The sequence below is a fragment of the Pseudophryne corroboree genome, chromosome 9 (genome assembly GCF_028390025.1).
Source record: "Pseudophryne corroboree isolate aPseCor3 chromosome 9, aPseCor3.hap2, whole genome shotgun sequence".
In the NCBI taxonomy this organism is placed as follows: domain Eukaryota; kingdom Metazoa; phylum Chordata; class Amphibia; order Anura; family Myobatrachidae; genus Pseudophryne; species Pseudophryne corroboree.
This window is the reverse complement of record NC_086452.1, coordinates 443,456,933-443,478,721: the sequence shown is the minus strand read 5'-3', so window position 1 is coordinate 443,478,721 and position 21,789 is coordinate 443,456,933. Positions and strand designations below refer to the sequence as shown.

Here is a 21,789-nt window from a genome sequence, read left to right as displayed (position 1 = left end):
TATCTCTGTACACTAATAAGCTTACTTTCTGCCTACTGTACCCTTTCACCTACAAAACTGCAAATGAACACGAGTGCCACCTGCAGGAAGCAGCAGGCACTGCGCAGGAGTCACCTTTGAATGAGTTCTTGTAAGGCCAGGGGGTGTAGACAAGTCAGCTGTCTCTAGAACAAACAGTAATAGCACCAACCTGAGTAACTGCCTGGATCATGAATCCTGGTTAGACAGACTTAATTCCTAACACTTATAATTGATCATTTCGCTAGTTACTGACCCGGGTCATTTTATTTATAGAAGTTACAAAACACATTGCTCACTTGGCTTGTAAAAGGCTGAGAGTACCATAATCCCCAACTGCACCCCAACTACAACTCCTTCCTTTATAGTCTACTCCTGTTGCCTGTCTATGTATTCTGTTGTTGGGAAAAGACGAAACCTTTTGTCAGCTCTGATATGTTTGTTTGTTTGTTTGTTTATTATATAAATATTATATATAAACACACACAGTCACATTGTATCTGTAACTGCTGTTTCAATGCACTAAACCTGTAAAATATATATCTATAGATTGTAAACTTGCAAAAAGAGCTCTATTACAGTCTTGTTCTGTTACAGTTTTGTTCCCAATTGTAAAGTGCAATGGAATAGGATGGTGCTATAAAGGAACGGTTAATAATAATATCAGGGTTTGTATTGGATGAAAATTTTTTGTTTCTTTTGGGCTCGATTCAATTCGACGACAGTTGAATAGCGCCGGAAATTAGCTCCCGACGCTATTCAATACAGCACCATGCGACACTAAAGGCCGGGATTTCTACTAGCACCCTCAGGGGTGCAAGCAGAAATCAGACAATAGTGCTGGCGCGAGGCCGATTTCTGCCCTTAGCGCAGCGAAAACAGCGTCGCGCCAGGCACTTAAGTCGGAGAATGCCTGTTATCCTGACAAAACACCCTGTTTAGTCCGGGAGAACGGGCATTCTCAGACTTACAAAGGTGCTGAATTGAATAGCGCCGGGAGCTAATTCCCGGCGCTATTCAACTGTCGGTGAATTGAATCGAACCCAATGTTGTTTTCTTCCCTACAATTCCACCCCCCACTTCCCAACTCCAGCCAGCTCCGCCTGCAGCATCCCCTCACCAGCCCAACCGCCACCGCCTGCAGCATCCCCTCACCAGCCCAACCGCCACCAGCATCCCCTCACCAGTCCAACCGCCATCGCCTGCAGCATCCCCTCATCAGCCCAGCCGCCACCAGCATCCCCTCACCAGCCCAGCCGCCACCGCCTGCAGCATCCCCTCACCAGCCCAGCCGCCACCGCCGCCTGCAGCATCCCCTCACCAGCCCAGCCGCCACCGCCTGCAGCATCCCCTTACCAGCCCAGCCGCCACCGCCTGCAGCATCCCCTCACCAGCCCAGCCGCCTGCAGCAGCATCTCCTCACCAGTCCAGCCTCCTGCAGCATCCCCTCACCAGCCCAGCCGCCACCGCCTACAGCATCCCGTCACTACCCCAGCCGCCTACAGCACCACCCTCCCAGTCCCGTCACCTCTGCCTGCAGCACCCACCCCCGCCACCTCTGCCTGCAAAACCCACCCCCTCCGAGTCCCGCCACCTCTGCCTGCAGCACCCACCCCCTCACCAGTCCCGCCACCTCTGCCTGCAGCACCCACCCCCTCACCAGTCCCGCCACCTCTGCCTGCAGCACCCACCCCCTCCCAGTCCCGCCACCTCTGCCTGCAGCACCCCTCTCCCAGTCCTGTCACCTCTGCCTGCAACACCCCTCTCCCAATCCTGCCATCTCTGCCTGCAGCACCCTCCTCCCAGTCCTGCCACCTCTACCTGCAGCATCCCCTCACCAGCCCAGCCGCCTACAGCATCCCCTCACTACCCCAGCAGCACCCCTCTCCCAGTCCCGTCACCTCTGCCTGCAGCACCCACTCCCTCCCAGTCCCGCCACCTCTGCCTGCAGCACCCCTCTCCCAGTCCTTCCACCTCTGCCTGCGGCACCCCTCTCCCAGTCCTGCCACCTCTGCCTGCGGCACCCCTCTCCCAGTCCTGCCACCTCTGCCTGCGGCACCCCTCTCCCAGTCCTGCCACCTCTGCCTGCGGCACCCCTCTCCCAGTCCTGCCACCTCTGCCTGCGGCACCCCTCTCCCAGTCCAGCCACCTCTGCCTGCGGCACCCCTCTCCCAGTCCTGCCACCTCTGCCTGCGGCACCCCTCTCCCAGTCCTGCCACCTCTGCCTGCGGCACCCCTCTCCCAGTCCTGCCACCTCTGCCTGCGGCACCCCTTCTACCAGTCCTGCCACCTCTGCCTGCGGCACCCCTTCTACCAGTCCTGCCACCTCTGCCTGCAGCATCCCCTCACCAGCCCAGCCGCCTACAGCATCCCCTCACTACCCCAGCAGCACCCCTCTCCCAGTCCCGTCACCTCTGCCTGCAGCACCCAGTCCCGCCACCTATGCCTGCAGCACCCACCCCCTCCCAGTCCCGCCACCTCTGCCTGCAGCACCCACCCCTTCCCAGTCCCGCCACCTTTGCCTGCGGCACCCCTCTCCCAGTCCCGCCACCTCTGCCTGCGGCACCCCTCTCCCAGTCCCGCCACCTCTGCCTGCGGCACCCCTCTCCCAGTCCCGCCACCTCTGCCTGCGGCACCCCTCTCCCAGTCCTGCGGCACCCCTCTCCCAGTCCTGCCACCTCTGCCTGCGGCACCCCTCTCCCAGTCCTGCCACCTCTGCCTGCAGCATCCCCTCACCAGCCCAGCCGCCTACAGCATCCCCTCACTACCCCAGTAGCACCCCTCTCCCAGTCCCGTCACCTCTGCCTGCAGCACCCACCCCCTCCCAGTCCCGCCACCTCTGCCTGCAGCACCCACCCCCTCCCAGTCCCGCCACCTCTGCCTGCGGCACCCCTCTCCCAGTCCCGCCACCTCTGCTTGCGGCACCCCTCTCCCAGTCCCGCCACCTCTGCCTGCGGCACCCCTCTCCCAGTCCTGCCACCTCTGCCTGCAGCATCCCCTCACCAGCCCAGCCGCCTACAGCATCCCCTTACTACCCCAGCAGCACCCCTCTCCCAGTCCCGTCACCTCTGCCTGCAGCACCCAGTCCCGACACCTCTGCCTGCAGCACCCACCCCCTCCCAGTCCCGCCACCTCTGCCTGCAGCACCCACCCCCTCCCAGTCCCGCCACCTCTGCCTGCAGCACCCACCCCCTCCCAGTCCCGCCACCTCTGCCTGCGGCACCCCTCTCCCAGTCCCGCCACCTCTGCTTGCGGCACCCCTCTCCCAGTCCCGCCACCTCTGCCTGCGGCACCCCTCTCCCAGTCCCGCCACCTCTGCCTGCGGCACCCCTCTCCCAGTCCTGCCACCTCTGCCTGCGGCACCCCTCTCCCAGTCCTGCGGCACCCCTCTCCCAGTACTGCCACCTATGCCTGCGGCACCCCTCTCCCAGTCCTGCCACCTATGCCTGCGGCACCCCTCTCCCAGTCCTGCCACCTCTGCCTGCAGCATCCCCTCACCAGCCCAGCCGCCTACAGCATCCCCTCACTACCCCAGCAGCACCCCTCTCCCAGTCCGTCACCTCTGCCAGCAGCACCCACCCCCTCCCAGTCCCGCCACCTCTGCCTGCAGCACCCACCCCCTCCCAGTCCTGCCACCTCTGCCTGCAGCACCCACCCCCTCCTAGTCCCGCCACCTCTGCCTGCGGCACCCCTCTCCCAGTCCTGCCACCTCTCCCAGTCCTGCGGCACCCCTCTCCCAGTCCTGCCACCTCTGCCTGCGGCACCCCTCTCCCAGTCCTGTCACCTCTGCCTGCAGCATCCACTCACCAGCCCAGCCGCCTACAGCATCCCCTCACTACCCCAGCAGCACCCCTCTCCCAGTCCCGTCACCTCTGCCTGCAGCACCCACCCCCTCCCAGTCCCGTCACCTCTGCCTGCAGCACCCACCCCCTCCCAGTCCCGCCAACTCGGCCTGTAGCACCCACCCCCTCTCAGTCCCGCCACCTCTGCCTGCAGCACCCACCCCCTCCCAGTCCCGCCACCTCTGCCTGCGGCACCCCTCTCCCAGTCCTGCGGCACCCCTCTCCCAGTCCTGCCACCTCTGCCTGCGGCACCCCTCTCCCAGTCCTGCCACCTCTGCCTGCAGCATCCCCTCACCAGCCCAGCCACCTACAGCATCCCCTCACTACCCCAGCAGCACCCCTCTCCCAGTCCCGTCACCTCTGCCTGCAGCACCCACCCCCTCCCAGTCCCGTCACCTCTGCCTGCAGCACCCACCCCCTCCCAGTCCCGCCACCTCTGCCTGCAGCACCCACCCCCTCCCAGTCCCGCCACCTCTGCCTGCAGCACCCACCCCCGCCACCTCTGCCTGCAGCACCCACCCCCTCCCAGTCCCGCCACCTCTGCCTGCAGCACCCACCCCCTCCCAGTCCCGCCACCTCTGCCTGCGGCACCCCTCTCCCAGTCCCGCCACCTCTGCCTGCGGCACCCCTCTCCCAGTCCCGCCACCTCTGCTTGCGGCACCCCTCTCCCAGTCCCACCACCTCTGCCTGCGGCACCCCTCTCCCAGTCCCGTCACCTCTGCCTGCGGCACCCCTCTCCCAGTCCCGCCATCTCTGCCTGCGGCACCCCTCTCCCAGTCCCGCCACCTCTGCCTGCGGCACCCCTCTCCCAGTCCCGCCACCTCTGCCTGCGGCACCCCTCTCCCAGTCCCGCCACCTCTGCCTGCGGCACCCCTCTCCCAGTCCCGCCACCTCTGCCTGCGGCACCCCTCTCCCAGTCCCGCCACCTCTGCCTGCGGCACCCCTCTCCCAGTCCCGCCACCTCTGCCTGCGGCACCCCTCTCCCAGTACTTCCACCTCTGCCTGCGGCACCCCTCTCCCAGTCCTGCCACCTCTGCCTGCGGCACCCCTCTCCCAGACCTGCCACCTCTGCCTGCGGCACCCCTCTCCCAGACCTGCCACCTCTGCCTGCGGCACCCCTCTCCCAGTCCTTCCACCTCTGCCTGCGGCACCCCTCTCCCAGTCCTGCCACCTCTGCCTGCGGCACCCCTCTCCCAGTCCTGCCACCTCTGCCTGCAGCATCCCCTCACCAGCCCAGCCGCCTACAGCATCCCCTCACTACCCCAGCAGCACCCCTCTCCCAGTCCCGTCACCTCTGCCTGCAGCACCCACCCCCTCCCAGTCCCGCCACCTCTGCCTGCGGCACCCCTCTCCCAGTCCTTCCACCTCTGCCTGCGGCACCCCTCTCCCAGTCCTGCCACCTCTGCCTGCGGCACCCCTCTCCCAGTCCTGCCACCTCTGCCTGCGGCACCCCTCTCCCAGTCCTGCCACCTCTGCCTGCAGCATCCCCTCACCAGCCCAGCCGCCTACAGCATCCCCTCACTACCCCAGCAGCACCCCTCTCCCAGTCCCGTCACCTCTGCCTGCAGCACCCACCCCCTCCCAGTCCCGTCACCTCTGCCTGCAGCACCCACCCCTTCCCAGTCCCGCCACCTCTGCCTGCAGCACCCACCCCCTTCCAGTCCCGCAACCTCTGCCTGCAGCACCCACCCCCTCCCGCCACCTCTGCCTGCGGCACCCCTCTCCCAGTCCCGCCACCTATGCCTGCGGCACCCCTCTCCCAGTCCCGCCACCTCTGCCTGCGGCACCCCTCTCCCAGTCCCGCCACCTCTGCCTGCGGCACCCCTCTCCCAGTCCTGCCACCTCTGCCTGCGGCACACCTCTCCCAGTCCTGCCACCTCTGCCTGCGGCACCCCTCTCCCAGTCCTGCCACCTCTGCCTGCGGCACCCCTCTTCCAGTCCTGCCACCTCTGCCTGCGGCACCCCTCTCCCAGTCCTTCCACCTCTGCCTGCAGCATCCCCTCACCAGCCCAGCCACCTACAGCATCCCCTCACTACCCCAGCAGCACCCCTCTCCCAGTCCCGTCACCTCTGCCTGCAGCACCCACCCCCTCCCAGTCCCGTCACCTCTGCCTGCAGCACCCACCCCCTCCCAGTCCCTCCACCTCTGCCTGCGGCACCCCTCTCCTAGTCCCGCCACCTCTGCCTGCAGCACCCCTCTCCCAGTCCCGCCACCTCTGCCTGCGGCACCCCTCTCCCAGTCCCGCCACCTCTGCCTGCGGCACCCCTCTCCCAGTCCCGCCACCTCTGCCTGCGGCACCCCTCTCCCAGTCCCGCCACCTCTGCCTGCGGCACCCCTCTCCCAGTCCTGCCACCTCTGCCTGCGGCACCCCTCTCCCAGTCCTGCCACCTCTGCCTGCAGCATCCCCTCACCAGCCCAGCTGCCTACAGCATCCCCTCACTACCCCAGCAGCACCCCTCTCCCAGTCCCGTCACCTCTGCCTGCAGCACCCACCCCCTCCCAGTCCCGTCACCTCTGCCTGCAGCACCCACCCCCTCCCAGTCCCGCCACCTCTGCCTGCAGCACCCACCCCCTCCCAGTCCCGCCACCTCTGCCTGCGGCACCCACCCCCTCCCAGTCCCGCCACCTCTGCCTGCGGCACCCACCCCTCTCCCAGTCCCGCCACCTCTGCCTGCGGCACCCACCCCTCTCCCAGTCCCGCCACCTCTGCCTGCGGCACCCACCCCTCTCCCAGTCCCGCCACCTCTGCCTGCGGCACCCACCCCTCTCCCAGTCCCGCCACCTCTGCCTGCGGCACCCACCCCTCTCCCAGTCCCGCCACCTCTGCCTGCGGCACCCCTCTCCCAGTCCCGCCACCTCTGCCTGCGGCACCCCTCTCCCAGTCCCGCCACCTCTGCCTGCGGCACCCCTCTCCCAGTCCCGCCACCTCTGCCTGCGGCACCCCTCTCCCAGTCCCGCCACCTCTGCCTGCGGCACCCCTCTCCCAGTCCCGCCACCTCTGCCTGCGGCACCCCTCTCCCAGTCCCGCCACCTCTGCCTGCGGCACCCCTCTCCCAGTCCCGCCACCTCTGCCTGCGGCACCCCTCTCCCAGTCCCGCCACCTCTGCCTGCGGCACCCCTCTCCCAGTCCCGCCACCTCTGCCTGCGGCACCCCTCTCCCAGTCCCGCCACCTCTGTCTGCGGCACCCCTCTCCCAGTCCCGCCACCTCTGCCTGCGGCACCCCTCTCCCAGTCCTGCCACCTCTGCCTGCGGCACCCCTCTCCCAGTCCTGCCACCTCTGCCTGCAGCATCCCCTCACTACCCCAGCAGCACCCCTCTCCCAGTCCCGTCACCTCTGCCTGCGGCACCCCTCTCCCAGTCCCGCCACCTCTGCCTGCGGCACCCCTCTCCCAGTCCCGCCACCTCTGCCTGCGGCACCCCTCTCCCAGTCCAGCCACCTCTGCCTGCGGCACCCCTCTCCCAGTCCCGCCACCTCTGCCTGCGGCACCCCTCTCCCAGTCCCGCCACCTCTGCCTGCGGCACCCCTCTCCCAGTCCCGCCACCTCTGCCTGCGGCACCCCTCTCCCAGTCCCCCCACCTCTGCCTGCGGCACCCCTCTCCCAGTCCCGCCACCTCTGCCTGCGGCACCCCTCTCCCAGTCCCGCCACCTCTGCCTGCGGCACCCCTCTCCCAGTCCCGCCACCTCTGCCTGCGGCACCCCTCTCCCAGTCCCGCCACCTCTGCCTGCGGCACCCCTCTCCCAGTCCCGCCACCTCTGCCTGCGGCACCCCTCTCCCAGTCCTGCCACCTCTGCCTGCAGCACCCCTCTCCCATCCTGCCACCTCTGCCTGCAGCACCCCTCAGTCCCGCCACCTCTGCCTGCAGCGGTCACTCTAATGTCCGCTGACAGCCGGCTCTCACCTTGATAGTGTCCAGCGGGTGACCTGCAATCACCAGGCAGACTCCTCCGAACCCCCCCGCGAAGAAGTTCTTCAATGGGCTGACGACCTGCGGCTTGTCGGACATGTTGAGAGCAGAGAGCGGGTCCGGCGTACCGAGCAGTGACAGCCGCTTTCCCCACGGTGCTGGCCAAGGGTTACCGCCTCGACCTTTGCCCCACTTAGCCTCACAGCCCGAACGGACCAATCACAGATAGGCTACCGGTGAATCCCGGCCAATCGCCACACTCTTTACCTCTAACTTCCGCCCTTACTCGCTGAATGACAGCTTTTTCCACCTATGGTCGTGCATGCTTTCCCAAAGCCCCGCCCTCGTACAGTAAGAAATTAGAATGCAGAATTACGCTGTGATCACTAGAGGGAACACATGTAAAGCGCTGTGTGTCTGTTATTGAGGGCCATCTTTCTGGAGGCAGTTACTGGTAGCTAGCTGCAAAACTCAAACATGGGGTACGTAAATGTACATGCAGGTTCCAGGGCTCTGCGAATGCAATCACTTCACTTCTCCTTTGTGGCCCTGTAGTGCTACTGTGCACGCACAGTCTACTGAACACATGTGTGGGTGAACATTGCCGGGGAGGGTTCCTAGTACAGATCCCTCTCCAGGTAATTTCTGAGACGTGTAGCACATAGGTCATACTTACCTTCTCTCCTCAAAGGTGCAGGATGGATACTCCTCTCCCACATTGAGACCAATTCCTAGTGAAGTAAGCAGAATGGGGAGATAATATAAGGAATTACAAGTTTGAATAGAGGGTACAGGGCTAAAATTTAACCCCATTCAACCCCCACAGCACCACGATATGCGGCATTTTAGCCACAACAGGGGCGGGGCCTAAACCTGCATCATATTTGCCTACCTGACCCTCTCCATGAGGGAGAAAATGCTCTGTTCCTGGACTTTCCTGGTAATGTATGATTGCCATCACCTGTGGTGAGTTAGTTAATTGATAAGAAAGGTGTTTCACCACAGGTGATGGCAATCATACATTACCAGGAAAGTCCAGGAACAGAGCATTTTCTCCCTCATGGGGAGGGTCAGGTAGGCAAGTATGACCTGCATGTGGCCGCCATCTTGGCGTCTCCACGTGAAGCTGCTTGCTGCCTCCGTGTGTCTCCCACTTGCTGCCTCCACTTGTCTCCCACTTGCCCAGGTCGCTGGACCCCCTGCACTGGTAGGAAAGGAATCAGCATAGTTCACCACCCCCTATTCTACCACTGGCCATCTTCTCCAGCTATAGGCCAAGTGCAACAGAGGCATCTTGGCACTACCATCACGCTCGGCTTGGAACTGACCTTTCTGTACCCAGCGTCCTCGGTCTGCTGCCTTCACCTTTGGCCGTGGTGAAGTTGACCTTCTACTCCCCTTCAGAGACTACCTGACTACCGGGCGTCTTACCCACCCTTCATGCACCACGAGCCGTCACGCTGATTCCCTGGACAACGCTCGGCACTGATAAATTCAGGACTCTCTATATTATGTACTTTCTGCATGCCCCCACCTTGTTAGGCTGCTGTGCCCTCACCCTCCATGGTCCTGCACTCTCCATCAGTCAGCACGTGGTTACACCATGGATTGTGCTCAAACTGCATCACTGCTGTATTTACTGTTCCCTGCTTTGTACCATGTACTTCCTCACCACCGTATGCTATACCTGTATGCCGTACCTCCACTGTTTGCACACCCTGCCATCAGCAACCTACAGTGTGCCCCAGATGGCTGCCTCGTATGGGTCCCCTGTGGGTAGGCTGTACTTCACGTGGATATATTTATACAGGGTATATCATACTACCAGGCCCGCCATCGGGGGGTGCTGCAGGCATAGCTGTCCCCGGCCTGGCCTCTCTAACAGAGAGCACGGGCCGCTCATGCCGCTGCCCACTCGCCGTCGGTCCTCCTGCCCATCCCCGGCGCCCTCAGGCTATTGAAATTGTCCCTCTCAAGATGGCCGCTGCCTCAGATGAGACAGTTATTAAAGATAGGAGGCTCTAGTATTTTTAATAACTGTCTCCTCCGAGGCAGAGGCCATTTTGGGAGGGACACATTCACTAGTTTTAATTAAAGCAGGCTGCCGAACACTCTGCAGTGGCGGCTGCGGCGGCAGGGGGGGAGTGCGAGCAGAACCCTGGGCCCTGACAACAATACCCCTGACAATGAGCAGGTACAGGGGCATTACTGTGTGGGGCAGCATAATATGGTGCTGGGGCAAAATGTGGGGACACAGGATTTTTTTTTTTTTTTGTGGCCAACATGGCTGCCAGTCGCTTTGAGGAATCAAAATGGCGCCGGACCACCTGCTAGCGCATCCAGGCTGCACAGGCAGGGGTTGTCCTCTAATCGCAATTAAATTGTGAATGCATGGCGGGGTGGCACAACACTCATGCTGCGCCCTTGCCCTGTGCTGGCCGGCCCCCAGCATGTGAGTAGATGGATGCAGATCTTGCTGTGGAAGCAAGATCTGTGTCCTCTGAATAGCCCCTTATGTTTTTGATGTCTGTAAGGTGACATTGAGTCCTGCTGGAGAAAAGAGCTATAGGGTGATTCTCCAGAGAGGGAACATAAAGTCCCGTGCATCACACACTTTTCATTTTCTTATATAAAAACTTAATTGCTTAGTAGCAATGCCTTATCCTATAACTTAAGGGCCTAATTCAGACCTGATCGCTCGCTAGCTACTTTTTGCAGCGCTGCGATCAGATAGACGCCGCCCACCGGGGAGTATATTTTCGTTTTGCAAGTGTGCGATCGCTTGTGCAGCCGAGCGGTACAAAAAAGTTTTGTGCAGTTTCTGAGTTGCCCAGAACTTACTCAGCCGCTGCGATCACTTCAGCCTGTCCGGGCCCGGAATGGACGTCAGACACCCGCCCTTCAAACGCCTCGACACGCCTGCGTTTTTCCACCCACTCCCAGAAAACGGTCAGTTGCCACCCACAAACGCCTTCTTCCTGTCAATCACCTTGCGATCGGGTGTGCGAATGGATTCTTCGTAAAATCCATCGCTCAGCAACGATCCGCTTTGTACCTGTGCGATGCACCTGCGCATTGTGGTGCATATGCATGCGCAGTTGTGACCTGATCGCAGCGCAGCGAAAAAACCTAGCGTGCGATCAGATCTGAATGACCCCCTAAAATCTTGGTATTTTGGAGGAGTTTGTAGTTTGAATTTGTGTAGCCGTCCCGTGCATCACGGAGAATCGCCCTATATAAATAAAATTATTATTATTAATGACTGGAGAGCCTGTCCCCAGAGCAGAACAGAAAAAAAGAGTTGGCGCTATGCTCACACAATAAAAACCACTTCAACGTCAGCCGTCAAAAAAGGGGATGTACTCAGCCCTTAATAAAGAACAATATATACAATTGGACGGGATGTAGTCGAGATCCCGGCGGTCAAAATCCCTACCCTTGAATCCTGACCGCTAGAATGCTGGCAGCGGTGCCACAGCTATTCCCTCTCCTGGGTGTCCACGTCACCCATGGAGGGGGAATAGAACCTTTGTTGCGCTCTCCCCCCTGTCGGAATTATGGCCGTCGGGATTCTGGCATCGGGATTTCGACCGGAGATATCCCGTACCCAGGGCCGGCAACAGAAATCTTGGGGCCCGGTACACTGACATCTCTGCGGGCCCCCCCCCCCGGCCTGACCCCCCTTGCCCCCAGCATGCCGACACCAATATGCCTGGGACGCCTGCCGGCATTTTGGCAGCCGGGATCCCGGCGTCGGTATACTGACCGCCAGGATTCCGGCCGCCGGGATCCTATCTACGTCCACCCCCACAGCATAGACATTCTGCTCTCATCTGACATGCACATGCATGCATGCAGATACATCCATATGTGCAAAATGCAGATGCATGCATAATGTGCAGAATGTGCCCGCCTGCATTCTGCCCCAAACCAATCCTAAAGCCCTATACATGATGCATGAAGTGATAAAAGCCTTACCAGCAGGCTGCAGCAGCAACACACTGACAGTGACACAGCCGCCGGCTCCGCGGCGCTCATTGACCAGGCTCGCCTCCCTAAGTCCCGCTGCAGTACTGTGTCCCGGGCCGCTCCTGCTTGGCGCTCCGTCCGGCTCCTCACTCACACAGCAGAGACAGGGAGGCCGCATGCGGTGAGACACTGGAGGGGCGGTCCGGACGAGCATCCTGCTGTGTGACTGGTGCGCGGTGCAACGTCAGTACACTACACGGCACGGCCGGGGACTGGCTGAACGGATGACAGGTGACCTGGGGGGGGGGGGGGGGAGCTGGGGGCACTGAGGAGTGAACACAGGACTCGGGAGGGGTGGGGGGGGGGGGCGCTTGTGCTGAATTTAAAAAAAAAACGCAACCACACAGCGGGCGGCCAGCGGCTGCCGCGATGCCGGGAGCAATATATAATTATTTACACTTATGATGAAATGCAGCCGCCGCTGCCCGCTGCCTGGACCTTGGGGCCCCTCACAACGACGGGGCTCGGGACGGGTGTCCCCTTTGACCCCCCCTGTCGCCGGGCCTGCCCGTACCCAATGCAACTGGACAGCACTAGGGAATAGGTAATTTTAATAAAAAAATATATATTAAGAATTATAGCAGTGCCAGGGAAACAGGTACCACCTCCTGGGGTAGATGGCAGGATGCGGCAGCTCAGAAATCAGACAAGTCCATTGGTTTGGTGCAACTGGCCTCAACAAGTTTTATTGTGCATAAAAATAGAAATAAACATCAAAATAAATACCTTGCCCTCCGGCGCTAACGATACACAGGGTAATCCTAATAGGCCTTAGACACACTGGCTGATAACACTGAAAGATATGAACGATCTGTTTCAGTAATGAACGAGATATTGTTCATATCATTCAGTGTGTAGGCACCAACGATGAACGATGCGCGGCCCCGCGGTCTTGCATCGTTGGTGCCGACTCATTTATACATGCATGCCAATATGGACAATTGGGGTCATTCCGAGTTGTTCGCTCATTGCCGTTTTTTGCTATGCTGCGATTAAGGCGAAAATGCGCATGGTACGCAGTGCGCATGCGCTAAGTATTTTAGCTCAAAACTTAGTAGATTTACTCACGTCTGAACGAAGAATTTCCATCATTGAAGTGATCGGAGTGTGATTGACAGGAAGTGGGTGTTTCTGGGCGGAAACTGGCCGTTTTCTGGGAGTGTGCGGAAAAACGCAGGCATGCCAGGATAAAACGCGGGAGTGTCTGGAGAAACGGGGGAGTGGCTGGCCGAACGCAGGGCGTGTTTGTGACGTCAAACCAGGAACGAAACGGGCTGAGCTGATCGCAGTGTAGGAGTAAGTCTCGAGCTACTCAGAATTTTCTATTCGCAATTCTGCTAATCTTTCGTTCGCAATTCTGCTAAGCTAAGATACACTCCCAGAGGGCGGCGGCCTAGCGTGTGCAATGCTGCTAAAATCTGCTAGCGAGCGAACAACTCGGAATGAGGGCCAATATCATCCATATTAGCATGCAGAGCTATGGGGCCGGGTGACTGGGGGAGTGAAGAAACTTCACTCCCCCCGTCACCCCTCCCCCGCCACCGGATTGTCCGTTGGCCGTATCGGTTGTCAGGCACCTTGGCGGCCATTCGGGCAGTGTGTAGGGCCCATAATGCACTAAAAAAACAATACAAGAAGTTTTTACCAGGCACAGCTCACTGGATTTGAAGAGTAGGTTTCTCTCACATTGGGGGTCATTCTGACCCGATCGCACGCTGCAGTTTTTCGCAGCGTAGCGATCGGGTCAGAACTGTGCATGCGCTGGAGCCGCAGTGCGTCGGCACATGGCCGCCTGTCGTTTGACTATGATCACCTCTGTCTGACTGACAGGCAGAGGCGGTAGATGGGCGGGAGGGGGCGAAACGGCGGCGTTTGGCCTCTGTTTCGTGGGCGTGGTCCGGCCAACACAGGCGTGGCCGGACCGTGCGGGAGTGGCCCGCAGCGGCTGCGTGACGTCACACGCAGCCAATACGGGCCAGGGAGCGATGAGTAGCTCCCGGCCAGCACGCTAAAGCTGCGCTTGCCGAGAGCTACTCTTGAAGTTCAAAGGCATTGCCACTGTGCGATGCCTTTGCACTTCTGCGGGGGGGGCGCACTGACATGCGTGGTGGACTAGCCCTGTGCTGGGCGTCCCCCCACATGTCAGGGAATAAGATCGTAGCTGTGCTAAATTTAGCACAGCTACGATCAACTCGGATTGACCCCATAGACTCGATAGTCTCTCCTTTTCCCCAGCCTTTTTAACACACCTACACAGCTGAAAGCCTTCTGTGAAGCTAAAAGCCCAAAGACCCAAACTGGGCTTAAATGGATGGAGAACCCACCCTCTCTTCTCACATCCAACCCCAGGACCCTAATCCGGTTCTTACCAAAAGCCAAAACTTCTCAGCAGAACCAACACAGTATTCCGGTACAAGCCACATATTGTAGTATCGTAGTGAAGAAAAGTTATTCAAACCAGCGCTCCAAACCAGCAGTGCTGCAACGTCCGCTGAAGTGGTCACCCCCACTTCCAAAAAAAACGCAATTGCCCCGAAAAAATCTGGCAGAATAAAAACAAGAGGGTTTCATAGATGTGGCTTGTGCTTAATGTGTAGAAGTCACACCAAGCAGCCCAGCAAGATGGAGGAATTTAAGTCCAATACTACAGGGTATATATAACATCTCTGACTTTATTACATGCAACACTAAAAACTGCATTTATATAATTGAATGCAGCTGCAAATTACAATATATTGGTCGGACTTCCAGACCTCTCAAGGAACGCTGGGCAGAACACATTCGGAACATAAAAAAGGGATTTGAGAATCACTCAGTTTCAAGTCACTTTAAGGAAATCCACAACAAAAATTGTAATGCTCTGGAGAAAGTGATAGACATTAAAATGGTTCACAACCACTGGCGCAATGAAAATATAGAAGAGAATCTACCACAGACAGAAATGAGGTGGATTTACAATATGGGGACCCTAGCCCCCAAGGGACTGAATCTGTACTTTGAATTAAAATGGTTTTTATGATAATTTATTGATATTTCTCTAACGTCCTAAGTGGATGCTGGGGACTCCGTAAGGACCATGGGGAATAGCGGCTCCGCAGGAGACTGGGCACAAAAGTAAAGCTTTAGAACTACCTGGTGTGCACTGGCTCCTCCCCCTATGACCCTCCTCCAAGCCTCAGTTAAGATTTTGTGCCCGAACGAGAAGGGTGCACACTAGGTGGCTCTCCTGAGCTGCTTAGTGAAAAGTTTAGTTTTAGGTTTTTTATTTTCAGTGAGACCTGCTGGCAACAGGCTCACTGCATCGAGGGACTAAGGGAGAAGAAGCGAACTCACCTGCGTGCAGAGTGGATTGGGCTTCTTAGGCTACTGGACATTAGCTCCAGAGGGACGATCACAGGCCCAGCCATGGATGGGTCCCAGAGCCGCGCCGCCGGCCCCCTTACAGAGCCAGAAGACAGAAGAGGTCCGGAAAATCGGCGGCAGAAGACGTCCTGTCTTCAACAAGGTAGCGCACAGCACTGCAGCTGTGCCTCATTGCTCTCAGCACACTTCACACTCCGGTCACTGAGGGTGCAGGGCGCTGGGGGGGGGCGCCTTGAGACGCAATAAAAACACCTTGGATGGCAAAAAATGCATCACATATAGCTCCTGGGCTATATGGATGCATTTAACCCCTGCCAGAATACATAGAAAAACGGGAGATAAGGCTGCCGATAAGGGGGCGGAGCCTATCTCCTCAGCACACTGGCGCCATTTTCCCTCACAGCTCCGTTGGAGGGAAGCTCCCTGGCTCTCCCCTGCAGTCACTACACTACAGAAAGGGTTAAAAAAGAGAGAGGGGGGCACTAATTAGGCGCAGTATAAACAATACAGCAGCTATAAGGGGAAAAACACTTATATAAGGTTATCCCTGTATATATATAGCGCTCTGGTGTGTGCTGGCAAACTCTCCCTCTGTCTCCCCAAAGGGCTAGTGGGGTCCTGTCCTCTATCAGAGCATTCCCTGTGTGTGTGCTGTGTGTCGGTACGTTTGTGTCGACATGTATGAGGAGGAAAATGATGTGGAGACGGAGCAAATTGCCTGTAATAGTGATGTCACCCCCTAGGGGGTCGACACCTGAGTGGATGAACTGTTGGAAGGAATTACGTGACAGTGTCAGCTCTGTATAAAAGACAGTGGTTGACATGAGACAGCCGGCTACTCAGCTTGTGCCTGTCCAGACGTCTCATAGGCCGTCAGGGGCTCTAAAGCGCCCGTTACCTCAGATGGCAGATACAGACGCCGACACGGATACTGACTCCAGTGTCGACGGTGAAGAGACAAATGTGACTTCCAGTAGAGCCACACGTTACATGATTGAGGCAATGAAAAATGTTTTACACATTTCTGATAATACGAGTACCACCAAAAAGGGGTATTATGTTCGGTGAGGAAAAACTACCTGTAGTTTTCCTGAATCTGAGAAATTAAATGAGGTGTGTGATGATGCGTGGGTTTCCCCCGATAACAACTGATAATTTCTAAAATGTTATTGGCATTATATCCTTTCCCGCCAGAGGTTAGGGTGCGTTGGGAAACACCCCCTAGGGTGGATAAAGCGCTCACACGCTTGTAAGGGCTCTACCCTCTCCTGAGATGGCCGCCATTAAGGATCCTGCTGATAGAAAGCAGGAGGGTATCCTAAAATGTATTTACACACATACTGGTGTTATACTGCGACCAGCAATCGCCTCAGCCTGGATGTGCAGTGCTGGGTTGGCGTGGTCGGATTCCCTGACTGAAAATATTGATACCCTAGATAGGGACAGTATATTTTTGCCTATAGAGCATTTAAAAGATGCATTTCTATATATGCGTGATGCACAGCGGAATATTTGCCGACTGGCATCAAGTCTAAGTGTGTTGTCCATTTCTACCAGTAGAGGGTTATGGACACGACAGTGGTCAGGTGATGCGGATTCCAAACGGCATTTGGAAGCAACATGAGAAGACGCCGTATTATCAGGCGCAGTCTTTTCGTGGACAAGCGGGCAAAAGGTTCCTCATTTCTGCCCCGTGACAGAGGGAGAGGAAAAAGGCTGCAGAAATCAGCCAGTTCCCAGGAACAGAAACCCTTTCCCGCCTCTGCCAAGCCCTCAGTATGACGCTGGGGCTCTACAAGCAGAATCAGGCACGGTGGGGGGCCCGTCTCAATGAATTTCAGCGCGCAGTGGGCTCACTCGCAAGTAGACCCCTGGATCCTTCAGTGATATCTCAGGGGTACAAATTGGAATTCGAGACGTCTCCCCCTCGCCGTTTCCTAAAGTCGGCTTTACCGATGTCTCCTTCTGACAGGGAGACAGTTTTGGAAGCCATTCACAAGCTGTATTCCCAGCAGGTGATAATCAAGGTACCCCTCCTGCAACAGGGAACGGGGTATTATTCCACACTGTTGTGGTACCGAAGCCGGACGGCTCGGTGAGACCGATATCCCTTACTTGGACGATTCCCTGATAAGGGTAAGATCCAGGGAACAGTTGGAGGTCGGTGTAGCACTATCTCAGGTAGTGTTGCGGCAGCACGATTGGATTCTCAATATTCCAAAATCGCAGCTGGTTCCGACGACTCGTCTTCTGTTCCTAGGGATGATCCTGGACACAGTCCAGAAAAAGGTGTTTCTCCCGGAGGAGAAAGCCAGGGAGTTATCCGAGCTAGTCAGGAACCTCCTAAAACCGAGCCAAGTCTCAGTGCATCAATGCACAAGGGTTCTGGGTAAAATGGTGGCTTCTACGAAGCAATCCCATTCGGCAGATTCCACGCAAGAACTTTCCAGTGGGACCTGCTGGACAAATGGTCCGGGTCGCATCTTCAGATGCATCAGCGGATAACCCTGTCACCAAGAACAAGGGTGTCCCTCCTGTGTTGGTTGCAGAGTGCTCATCTTCTAGAGGGCCGCAGATTCGGCATTCAGGACTGGGTCCTGGTGACCACGGATGCCAGCCTGCGAGGCTGGGGAGCAGTCACACAGGGAAGGAATTTCCAGGGCTTATGGTCAAGCCTGGAGACATCACTTCACATAAATATCCTGAAGCTAAGGGCCATTTACAATGCTCTAAGCTTAGCAAGACCTCTGCTTCAAGGTCAGCCGGTGTTGATCCAGTCGGACAACATCACGGCAGTCACCCACGTAAACAGACAGGGTGGCACAAGAAGCAGGAGGGCAATGGCAGAAGCTGCAAGGATTCTTCGCTGGGCGGAAAATCATGTGATAGCACTGTCAGCAATTCCGGGAGTGGACAACTGGGAAGCAGACTTCCTCAGCAGACACGACCTCCACCCGGGAGAGTGGGGACTTCACCCAGAAGTCTTCCACATGATTATAAACCGTTGGGAAAAAACTCGACAGGTATTGCGCCAGGTCAAGGGACCCTCAGGCAATAGCTGTAGACGCTCTGGTAACACCGTGGGTGTACCAGTCAGTGTATGTGTTCCCTCATCTGCCTCTCATACCCAAGGTACTGAGATTGATAAGATGGAGAGGAGTAAGCACTATATTCGTGGCTCCGGATTGGCCAAGAAGGACTTGGTAACCGGAACTTCAAGAGAAGCTCACGGAGGATCCGTGGCCTCTACCTCTAAGAAGGGACCTGCTCCAGCAAGGACCCTGTCTGTTCCAAGACTTACCGCGGCTGCGTTTGACGGCATGGCGGTTGAACGCCGGATCCTGAAGGAAAAAAGGCATTCCGGATGAAGTTATCCCTATCCTGATCAAAGCCAGGAAGGATGTAACCGCAAAACATTATCACCGCATTTGGCGAAAATATGTTGCGTGGTGCGAGGCCAGTAAGGCCCGACGGAGGAAATTCAACTGGGTCGATTCCTACATTTCCTGCAAACAGGAGTGTCTATGGGCCTGAAATTGGGGTCCATTAAGGTTCAAATTTCGGCCCTGTCAATTTTCTTCCAAAAAGAACTAGCTTCAGTCCCTGAAGTTCAGACGTTGTAAAAGGGGTACTGCATATACAGCCTCCTTTTGTGCCTCCAGTGGCACCTTGAGATCTCAATGTAGTTTTTGGGTTCCAAAAGTCACATTGGTTTGAAACACTTAAATCTGTGGAGTTAAAATATCTCACATGGAAAGTGGTCATGCTGTTGGCCCTGGCCTGGGCCAGGCGCGTGTCAGAATTGGCGGCTTTATCCTGTAAAAGCCCTTATCTGATTTTCCATTCGGACAGGGCGGAATTGAGGACTCGTCCTCAGTTTCTCCCTAAGGTGGTTTCAGCGTTTCACCTGAACCAACCTATTGTGGTGCCTGCGGCTACTAGGGACTTGGAGGACTCCAAGTTGCTAGACGTTATCAGGGCCCTGAAAATATATGTTTCCAGGACGGCTGGAGTCAGAAAATCTGACTCGCTGTTTATCCTGTATGCACCCAACAAGCTGGGTGCTCCTGCTTCTAAGCAGACTATTGCTCGTTGGATTTGTAGTACAATTCAGCTTGCACATTCTGTGGCAGGCCTGCCACAGCCAAAAATCTGTAAATGCCCACTCCACAAGGAAGATGGGCTCATCTTGGGCGGCTGCCCGAGGGGTCTCGGCTTTACAACTTTGCCGAGCAGCTACTTGGTCAGGAGCAAATACGTTTGTAAAATTCTACAAAATTGATACCCTGGCTGAGGAGGACCTGGAGTTCTCTCATTTGGTGCTGCAGAGTCATCCGCACTCTCCCGCCCGTTTGGGAGCTTTGGTATAATCCCCATGGTCCTTACGGAGTCCCCAGCATCCACTTAGGACGTTAGAGAAAATAAGAATTTACTTACCGATTATTCTATTTCTCGTAGTCCGTAGTGGATGCTGGGCGCCCATCCCAAGTGCGGATTGTCTGCAATACTGGTACATAGTTATTGTTACCAAAAAATCGGGTTATTGCTGTAGTGAGCCATCTTTTCTAGAGGCTCCTCTGTTATCATGCTGTTAACTGGGTTTAGATCACGAGTTGTACGGTGTGATTGGTGTGGCTGGTATGAGTCTTACCCGGGATTCAAAATCCTTCCTTATTGTGTACGCTCGTCCGGGCACAGTATCCTAACTGAGGCTTGGAGGAGGGTCATAGGGGGAGGAGCCAGTGCACACCAGGTAGTTCTAAAGCTTTACTTTTGTGCCCAGTCTCCTGCGGAGCCGCTATTCCCCATGGTCCTTACGGAGTCCCCAGCATCCACTACGGACTACGAGAAATAGAATTATCGGTAAGTAAATTCTTATTTCTCTATCGTCCTAAGTGGATGCTGGGGTTCCTGAAAGGACCATGGGGAATAGCGGCTCCGCAGGAGACAGGGCACAAAAAAGTAAAGCTTTACTAGGTCAGGTGGTGTGCACTGGCTCCTCCCCCCATGACCCTCCTCCAGACTCCAGTTAGATTTTGTGCCCGAACGAGAAGGGTGCAATCTAGGTGGCTCTCCTAAAGAGCTGCTTAGAGAAAGTTTAGTTTAGGTTTTTTTCTTTACAGTGAGTCCTGCTGGCAACAGGATCACTGCAACGTGGGACTTAGGGGGAAAGTAGTAAACTCACCTGCATGCAGAGTGGATTTGCTGCTTGGCTACTGGACACCATTAGCTCCAGAGGGATCGAACACAGGCCCAGCCGTGGAGTCCGGTCCCGGAGCCGCGCCGCCGACCCCCTTGCAGATGCTGAAGCGTGAAGAGGTCCGGAAACCGGCGGCTGAAGACTCCTCAGTCTTCATAAGGTAGCGCACAGCACTGCAGCTGTGCGCCATTTTCCTCTCAGCACACTTCACTGGGCAGTCACTGAGGGTGCAGAGCGCTGGGGGGGGGCGCTCTGAGAGGCAAATATAAACCTTATACAAGGCTAAAAATACCTCACATATAGCCCATAGGGGCTATATGGAGATATTTAACCCCTGCCTGACTGGAAAAATAGCGGGAGAAGAACCCGCCGAAAAAGGGGCGGGGCCTATCTCCTCAGCACACGGCGCCATTTTCTGTCACAGCTCCGCTGGTCAGAACGGCTCCCAGGTCTCTCCCCTGCACTGCACTACAGAAACAGGGTAAAACAGAGAGGGGGGGCACATTAATGGCTATATATATATATATTAAAGCAGCTATAAGGGAGCACTTAATATAAGGATATCCCTTGTATATATAGCGCTTTGTGGTGTGTGCTGGCAGACTCTCCCTCTGTCTCCCCAAAAGGGCTAGTGGGTCCTGTCTTCATTAGAGCATTCCCTGTGAGTTTGCGGTGTGTGTCGGTACGTGGTGTCGACATGTATGAGGACGATATTGGTGTGGAGGCGGAGCAATTGCCAAATATGCAGATGTCACCCCCCAGGGGGTCGACACCAGAATGGATGCCTTTATTTGTGGAATTACGTGATGGTTTATCTTCCCTTAAACAGTCAGTTGAGGACATGAGGCGGCCGGACAATCAATTAATGCCTGTCCAGGCGCCTCAAACACCGTCAGGGGCTGTAAAACGCCCTTTGCCTCAGTCGGTCGACACAGACCCAGACACGGGCACTGATTCCAGTGACGACGGTAGAAATTCAAACGTATTTTCCAGTAGGGCCACACGTTATATGATTTTGGCAATGAAGGAGACGTTACATTTAGCTGATACTACAGATACCGTAAAACAGGGTATTATGTATGGTGTGAAAAAACTACAAACAGTTTTTCCTGAATCAGAAGAATTAAATGACGTGTGTGATGAAGCGTGGGTTGCTCCTGATAAAAAGTTGATAATTTCAAAAAAGTTATTGGCATTATACCCTTTCCCGCCAGAGGTTAGGGCGCGCTGGGAAACACCCCCTAAGGTGGACAAGGCGCTCACACGCTTATCCAAACAAGTGGCGTTACCCTCTCCTGAGACGGCCGCACTTAAGGATCCATCAGATAGAAAGATGGAAGTTATTCAAAAGAATATATACACACATGCAGGTGTTATACTACGACCAGCTATAGCAACTGCCTGGATGTGCAGTGCTGGAGTAGTTTGG

General features: G+C 56.8%; 2 protein-coding genes across 3 annotated transcripts in view; one reads left to right on the top strand and one right to left on the bottom strand.

Annotated features, from left to right (window-relative positions):
* The window catches only part of SLC25A20 (solute carrier family 25 member 20), a 51,381-nt gene extending 43,373 nt beyond the window's left edge, over nt 1-8,008 (bottom strand). Inside the window, exon 1 of the mRNA XM_063941145.1 lies at nt 7,763-8,008. Coding sequence (XP_063797215.1) covers nt 7,763-7,867 — 105 coding nt within the window. The 5' untranslated portion in view covers nt 7,868-8,008. The remainder of the gene's footprint in view (nt 1-7,762) is intronic.
* A 141-nt stretch (nt 8,009-8,149) lies between these two features.
* The window catches only part of LOC134958485 (rab GDP dissociation inhibitor alpha-like), a 211,260-nt gene continuing 197,620 nt past the window's right edge, over nt 8,150-21,789 (top strand). The window contains exon 1 of one of the 2 annotated variants that reach the window (XM_063941140.1): nt 8,150-8,250. The gene's annotated coding sequence lies outside the window, so the exon portion shown is untranslated. The remainder of the gene's footprint in view (nt 8,251-21,789) is intronic. The other variant, XM_063941144.1, reaches the window with a different exon arrangement.